Raw genomic sequence first — 8,226 nt, forward strand, 5'->3', positions numbered from 1 at the left:
GTGACTGGGAGCGGCCACTGCACTCCAGTCTGGGTGACAGAGTGAGACTCCAACTCAAAAAAAAAAAGTGATTTAAAGGGTAAAAGGGGACGGGCGCGATGGCTCACGCCTATTAATCCCAGCACTCTGGGAGGCCAAGGTGAGAGGATTGCCTGAGCCCACGGGTTTGAGACCAGCCTGGGCAACTTGGTGAGACCTCATCTCTACAATAAGTTAAAAAATTAGCTAGGCATGGTGGTGTGCGCCCGTAGTTCCAGTTACTTGGAAGGCTGAGGTAGAAGGATCGCCTGAGCCTAGCACGTTGAGGCTGCGATGGCCGTGAACGTGCCACTCCACTCCAGCCTGGGTGATAGAGTTAGACTCCTACTCAAAAATAAAAATAAAAATAAAGGGATGAGGAATTATCACCTTTACCCCATCACATAGAAACACATGGATAGGTGGCACACAACATCAGTAAGGGTACCTGATCTCAAACCAGACTAAGTGGGGACCAAAGGGAGACCCAAAGTTTACCTGTAGGATGACCACTTTTATACCTAATCCTGAATTGTACCCCACATCTTTAAAATAAAAATTAAAAATTTTTAAATGTTTTTTTAAAAGAAACATATGGATACTAGACTTTATGGGTCATGGGGGTGAGGCGGGGGGTCTTCTAAGACAACAGAGAATCATACCACCCAGGAAAAGGGTTGGTGACAAGAATCAGGAATCGACTGACTATGCTGCCTGCCACTCCAGTTCAATGCCCTAGTCCCTCCCCAGTGCTGTCCTTTCTCAAAGATGAGTAATCGTCAGCCATGCAAAGATACACAAAAAAAGAAAAGGAGCATACTAAATTTTTAATAGGCAAAACAAAAAAATTCTGCTCTCCAATTAGGTAAAGATGAATAAATGTTTCTCCACGGAGACAACAAAGCTAAACAGGGGGAGGAGAGGACAAATAAAAGGACTAAGAACAATCAATGGAAATAAAAAATGAAGAAGACTGACGAAAATATAATCAGGAGGGCAACCCCTTTGGTCCCCTCCCACTGTGGGAGCTTTTCTGTCCTCTCAATAAATCTTGCTAAAAAAGAAAATATCCTCAAGAACAATGGAGGATGAACCTTACGTTTTGGAAGAAAAGGAAAAGAACTTGTAGAGCAAGGGAGCGTGACGTTTTCACTTCTGTTACTGAGCAGCCCACTGGCACTCAGCACACGGGGTTCCACAATGTCTGTGGAATATAATACCTTGTACTGTTCTCCCCAGGTAATCACCACGCCTCTCTTTATTGATCACGTGTTGATATATCTTCCCAGTGGTGATGTTGTTGTTTTTATAAAGATTAATATCCAAAAATCTTTCATAATTTCCAAGGTCTAAATCAACTTCTCCACCATCATTTAAGACAAACACTTCACCTAGGATAAAAAGGGCAATGCAAAAATTAAAAATGTGGTTCCAACAGATTATTTTTCAAAGAAGGACACATTTTTATTAAAGAGCTGGTAAAAGATGTATTTATAAGCCATATTCTACCAACATCTCCTTATTTTGATGGGGAAATTTAACAATTCAATTCTATCCCTGAAAATGCATCAAAAAAATTCTTTTTTTTTTTTTTTTGAGTTGGAGTCTCACTCCATCATCCAGACTACAGTGCAGTGGCACCACCGCAGCCTCAACCTGCTGGACTCGGGCGATCCTTCCACCTTAGCCTTCCAAGTAGCTGGAACTACATACAGGCGTGCACTACCACGTCCAGCTAATTTTTTTGATTTATTGTAGAGATGAGGTCTCGTCAAGTTGCCTGGGCAGGTCTCGAACCCACAGATTCAGGCAATCCACTCACCTTGGCCTCCCAAAGCGCTGGGATTACAGGCTTAGCCACCAAGCCCAGCCCAAAAAACTTCTATTAATAGTCTTCTATGGCCAGGCTCAGTGGCTCAGCCTGTAATCCCAGCACTTTGGGAGGCTGAGGCAAGTGGATTGCCTGAGCCTGCGGGTTCAAGACCAGCCCGGGCAACTTGGTGAGACCTTGTCTCTACAATAAAATTAAAAATAGCCAGGCATGGTAGCATGTGTCTGTAGTTCCAGCTACTTGGAAGGCTGAGGCAGAAGGATTGCCAGAGCCCAGCAGGTCGACGCTGGGGTGGCCATGAGCGTGCAAACCACTGCACTCCAGCCTGGATGGAGGACTGAGACTCCAACTCCAAAAAAAAAGAAAAAAATGGTCTTCTACTACGGTATTTTTTATTAACTTTTTAATAAAGATAGGTTGTCGCTGTATTGCCCAGGTTGTTCACAAATTCCTGGCCTCAAGGAATCCTCCCACCTCAGCCTCCCAAAGTGCTAAGATTATAGGCATAAGCCACCACTCCTGGCCCTATTATGGTATTTTTTTTTAATTCTACTAAAATTCTGTCTTCAAGACTTAGCTTTCCCAAACTCACCATATGCCCATGAAAAATGACTTTAAAAGAGCAATTTGAAAACAAACAGCAATTTACTTCAAAGCATGGGTATCCTGGACTCTGGAACTGGCATAAAAAAGTTACTTAATTCCCATTTTGGTTAATGCCACAACCAAAAGATGAAAAAGTAGGGTCACTGCTACCCCACAGGGCAACTTGGTCAAGTGAGGAGGAAAAAAGTGTTTGTAATATGCCACCTGCACAATAGCACTGTGACAAAGGACATAGGTATAGACTTCATCACACAGTGGCCATGAGCGTGCCACTGCACTCCAGCCTGGGTGACAGAGTGAGACTCAAACACACAAAAAATAAAAATAATAATAATAATAATAAAGAATTAAACCTCTCCCTGCCTCTTCCTAATTGAGGAAACTACCACATACTCCTACTGCTAGATGTTCACAGCAAAAAAGAAGGTTGACTGGCTTACGAACCTAATCAGAAGCCTTATACATCCTCATTGATGTCTCCCTTATAAGGTACATAAGTATGATCTGGAAGATTAACTTTAAGGGCAAAAGAGCAAATTGATGAAATTGCCATATTTTTTTATTTCCCAAATTCCATTTTAAGTCCAAATTCTACTTTCTTATGTTAGTCAGGAATCACCAATCTCTGGAAAAGTATTTTTCCTTTGATCGTCTTAACTTGTGATGTACTTTTATGGGGGTAAGGTTAGAGGAAATATCTAAAATTTCTTGAGCTAATTAAGGTCAAATCCAGTTTGGCAATACTCCAAGTATATGCCAAAGGTCACAAAATTTTAAATTACCAAATTTTAAAAGTATGCACACATTTTGTTCCTAGAAGCGATAGATAAACTGTGGATGTCAAGACTTCAAAAACAGTTTTTCGGTATGTCATTATAATAAAAATTCCAACAGATTTTTTTAAACTTGACAATGGCACTAACGTTAATTTGGAAGAAAACCAGATGAGATTACTAAAACAATAAATAAGCACTATAAAGAATAATAGTGTGTAAAGGAAGACTGAAATAAATATATAAGTATGGTATAAGATAACATCAACAAATGCACAAAACCAAAACCCTCAAAAGGTTTTTATTACATAAAGGAATGTAGTATATGAGTTTTTTTTAAAAAGACCACTCAAAGTAGATAAAATACTCAGAAATACACCTCAAAGAAAGGTGGAGGACATATATAAAGAAAACCTTAAAACTTTACTTTAGAGACATAAAAGAATGAATGTAGCAATAAAATGAGAGACATTTATAAAGTTTCTAAAGGAGCCAGTTAATATTTTCTGTTTAATTTTTCCCCAAATTAACTTATTGCTTCAATATCTGTCAAAAATCCCAATGCAATTTCCTTTTTTTGTGTGTGTATGTGAGTTGGAGTCTCACTTTGTCACCTAGGCTAGAGTGCAGTGGCATGCTCATGGCCACCACAGCTTCGACCTGCTGGGCTCAGGTGATCCTTCCACCTCAGCCTTCCTAGTAGCTGGAATTACAGGCACGTGCCACCACGCCCATCTAATTTTTTGATTTATTATAGAGATGAGGTCTCACCAAGTTGCCCAGGCTGGTCTCAAACCCCTGGTCTCAGGCAATCCTCTCGCCTCGGCCTCCCAAAGTGCTGGGATTACAGGCTTGAGCTACCACACCCGGCCCCAATGCAATTTCTTATAAAACTTGACAGAATGATTCCTAAGTTAAACTTAAAGACACTGAACATTTTGAGGTCAAAAAAAGAAAAAAATGAATAATGAGAGTCTTTAAGTACTTGGTACTAGACAGTTGCAGCTATTAAAATGGCACTCAGGAATAAGCAAAGAGATCAAAGAAACAGAACAGAGTATGCAACCAGATAGACCTAAGTATACACAGAAATTGATCACATGCTGATGTATCTTCCTAGTAGTGATCAGATATGGCATTTAGTATATGATAAAAGGTGGTATTTTAAGTCAGTGGAGAAAGGATGAAATCTTCAACAAATGTCATTAGGAATAGTTGGCTAATCAGAAAACCATTAGGAAAAATGATGTTCCATACCTCATACCAAATTAAATTCCAGACGGGTTAACAATGTTAAAGCAAAAGCAAATGAAATTATAAAAGTGCTAAAAGAAAATACAGATGAGTCAGACATGGTGGCTCACACCTGTAATTCCAGCACTTTGGGAGGTGGAGGTGAAAGGATTGCCTGAGTCCAGGGGTTTGAGACCAGTCTGGGCAACTTGGAGAGACCTCATCTATACAGTAAATCAAAAAACTAGCTGGGTGTGATGGCATGCACCTGTAGTTCCAGCTACTTGGAAGTCTGAGACAGAAGGATCGCCTGAGCCCAACGGGCCGAGGCTGGGGTGACCATGAGTGTGCCACTGCTCTCCAGCCTGGGCGACAGAGTGAGACTCCTACTCCAAAAAAAAAAAAAAAAAGAAAACAAAATACAGGCCAGGCATGGTGGCCCAGCCTGTAGTCCCAGCACTTTGGGAGGCCGAACCAAAAGGACTGCCTGAGCCCAGGGGTTCAAGACCAGCCTGGGCAACTTGGTGATACCTCATCACTACAACAATTCACAAAAAAACTAGCTGGTCATGGTGGCGTGGGTCTGTAGTTCCAGCTACTTGGAAGCCTGAGGCAGAAGGATCACCTAAGCCAAGCAGGTCGAGGCTGCAGTGGCCGTAAGCGTGCCATTGCACTCCAGCCTGGGCAACAAAGAGTGAGACTTCAACTCAAAAAAAAAAAAGAGAAGAAAAGAAAATACAGATGAATATTTATTCCTAGGTGGAGAAGCCTAAGGTGACATCAAAGGCATAAACCATAAAGGAAATGGTACATTTAATCACATAAATGGCAAACTGAAATTTATCAAGCAACTATCAGAGGTAAAATTTCAAGCAGGATAAAAATATATACATGGGATAAATATCAGTTAATATACTTTACATGAATTATTCTTAAAAATCGTAAGAGAAAAACTGGTTAACACATGCATTAGTCAATTGTGCTGCATAATAAAATCTCAGCAACTTATAAAACATTTATTTCTCTCTCATGTTACATGGGGTTTGCGGGTCATTTGTGAGTCTATTCTTTATGTCTCTTCATTCCAGGAATCAGGCTGAATAAAAAATCCCTGCATACAGCAGGCTGTTTTCATGGATGGCAGACAGTAAAAGCACAGAGAGACTGAGGCAAACTGTACAGTTGCATCTAACATTTCTGCTTCAACAAGGTATATGTCACATTCACTAACATCTCATGGGACAAAACAAATCACATGGCCAAATAGAGTGACCAACTTCTTTTGTTTGTACAGGACTAAGGCGGTTTCCAGGACTTGGGACTTTCTGGGGTTTTTTGTTTTGTTTTGTGTTTTAGAAACAGTCTCAGCCGGGCTCGGTGGCTCAGCCTGTAATCCCACGCTTTGGGAGGCTGAGGTGAGTGGATTGCCTGAGCCCACGGGTTTGACCCGCCTGGTCAATTTGGCGAGACCTCATCTCTACAATAAATCAAAAATTAGCCGGGCGTGGTAGCGCACGCCTGTAGTTCTGGCTACTTGGAAGGCTGAGGTGGAAGGATCGCCAGAGCCCAGTAGGTTGAAGCTGTGGTGGCCGGGAGCATGCCACTGCACTCCAGTCTGGGCAACAGAGTGAGACTCCAACTCAAAAAAAAAGAAACATAGTCTTGCTCTATGGCCCAGGCTGGAGTGCAGTGGTGCAGTCATGGTCCACTGCAGCCTCAAACTCCTGGACTCCAGCGACCCTCCTGCCTTAGTCTCCTGAGTAGCTGGGACTAGAGGTGCATGACACCATGCTTGGCTAATTTTTTCATTTTTTATAGAGATGGGGTCTCACTATGTTTCACATGCTGGCTCAAGCGATCCTCCCACTTCAGCCTCCCAAAGTGCTGGGATTAGAGATGTGAGCCATCACACCTACCCAACTTTCAATTTTTTTTTTTAATTTTTTATTTTAAAGATGTGGGGTACAACGATTTTCAGTTTTAAAACCAGGAAATTTCCAAACAAACCAGGACAAGTTAACTACCCTATATGGCGAAGTCCAAGGTCAAGGGGAGAGGAAATGGGCTCCCCAGAAGGATAGTGGGTGACATTTTCAAACAAAAACACAATCTACCACAGACTTAAATTCACAAACAAAACCAAAATCAAGTCTAAATGAAAACAATGAGATATCCTTTTTTATTTGTTTTGCTCTCAAGGTCAGTAAAGTTTAAAAATAATATTCAGGGCCAGGCATATTGACTCATGCTTATAATCCCAACACTTTGGGAGGTTGAGGCAGGAGGATTGCTTGAGGCCAGGAGTTTGAGACCAGCCTGACCAACAAAGCGAGAACCCATCTCTACAAAAAATGAAAAAAGTAGTCAGGAATGGTGGTGATTGCCTGTAGTCCCAGCTACTTGGGAGGCTGAGGCAGGAGGACCACTTGAGCCCAGCAGTTTAAAGCTAAGGTGGGCCAAGATCATGCCACTGCTCTCCAGCCTGGGCAACAGAGATCTCTACTCAAAAAAAAAAAAACTTATAAAAATAAATAAAAATTTATATATAAAATTAATAAAATAATTTAAAAATAGTATAGCTATAAGATTCGATCCATTTAAAGTTCAAAAGTGCCGAGCTCGGTGACTCAGCCTGTAATCCCGCGCCTTGGGAGGCTGAGGTGAGTGGATTGCCTGAGCCTGAGGGTTCGAGACCCGCCTGGGCAATGTGGTGAGACCTCATCTCTACAATGAATCAAAAAAATTAGCTGGGCGTGGTAGCACGTGCCTGTAGTTCCAGCTACTTGGAAGGCTGAGGCGGAAGGATCGCCGGAGCCCAGAAGGTCGAGGCTGCAGTGGCCAGGAGCGGCCACTGCATTGCAGTCTGGGCGACAGAGTGAGACTCCAACTAAAAAAATAAAAAATAAAGTTCAAAAACAAGCAAAACTACTGTATGTATGTGTTAGAAGACAGGATAGGAACAAGGGACACAAAGATTTCTGTTTCTTGATCAGGGCTGGTTACACAGTATGTTCATTTAATGGAAATTCATCCAGGTGTATGACTTATGCATCTTTTGCTTGAATGTGGAAAATTTTTGAAGAGTATATAAGGCCTAATGCCTTTTAAAAAATAATTCGAATATATTAATACATCAAAATGTCAAATTAATAATAGTTACTACAGGCAGTAAGAAATATTAAGAGAAATATATTACCTTTATGATAAAATAAAGCAAACATAATCCATAGTGCAAAAGGCACAATGTCTCCAAACAGTTGGCTAATTTGGAATGTCATCAGCCATCTGAACAATGACCATGAGAATATTTTCATATTCAAAACATGTCATTCACCCAATCTACTTCTGGAACTATATACTAAAGAAATTAGCCAAAATAGAAGAAAGAATTGCAGTCGAGCCTAGTGCTATAAAGGGGAAGTGGTTCTCCTTCATACCATGTTCATAAGGTGAAAAAGTACCAGCATCGATGTTAATATAGGGGTCAATTTTGATGGCAGTAACCCGGAGTCCACATGATTTTAGAATCATCCCAATACTGCTGGCGATGATCCCTTTACCAATGCCTGAGATGACTCCACCAGTGACCAGGATGTACTTCATTGGCAGAGGAGTGGCAGGGTGCCAGCACCCAGATATAATCTGAAAGGCAATAAAATGAAGGGTCAGGGAAGAAAAACATTTTTTCAAACCAGACAGCTGAGCTGAGGATATGTTCAACCAGAATTTCTTCCTCCTTTTTTTTTTTTTTTTTTGAAACAAGGT

General features: G+C 41.2%; 1 protein-coding gene across 1 annotated transcript in view; it reads right to left on the minus strand.

Annotated features, from left to right (window-relative positions):
- CTPS2 (CTP synthase 2) overlaps positions 1-8,226 on the minus strand; it is a gene marked incomplete at its 3' end in the record, with an annotated part of 88,830 nt that overhangs the window by 72,671 nt on the left and 7,933 nt on the right. The window contains exons 3-4 of the mRNA XM_021713756.1: positions 7,899-8,103; positions 1,239-1,409 (exon numbers count right to left, since the gene is read on the minus strand). Coding sequence (XP_021569431.1) covers positions 1,239-1,409; positions 7,899-8,064 — 337 coding nt within the window. The remainder of the gene's footprint in view (positions 1-1,238; positions 1,410-7,898; positions 8,104-8,226) is intronic.

The sequence above is a fragment of the Carlito syrichta genome, unplaced genomic scaffold, assembly GCF_000164805.1.
Source record: "Carlito syrichta isolate Samal-C Ts95f unplaced genomic scaffold, Tarsius_syrichta-2.0.1 Scaffold304715, whole genome shotgun sequence".
Lineage (NCBI taxonomy): Eukaryota > Metazoa > Chordata > Mammalia > Primates > Tarsiidae > Carlito > Carlito syrichta.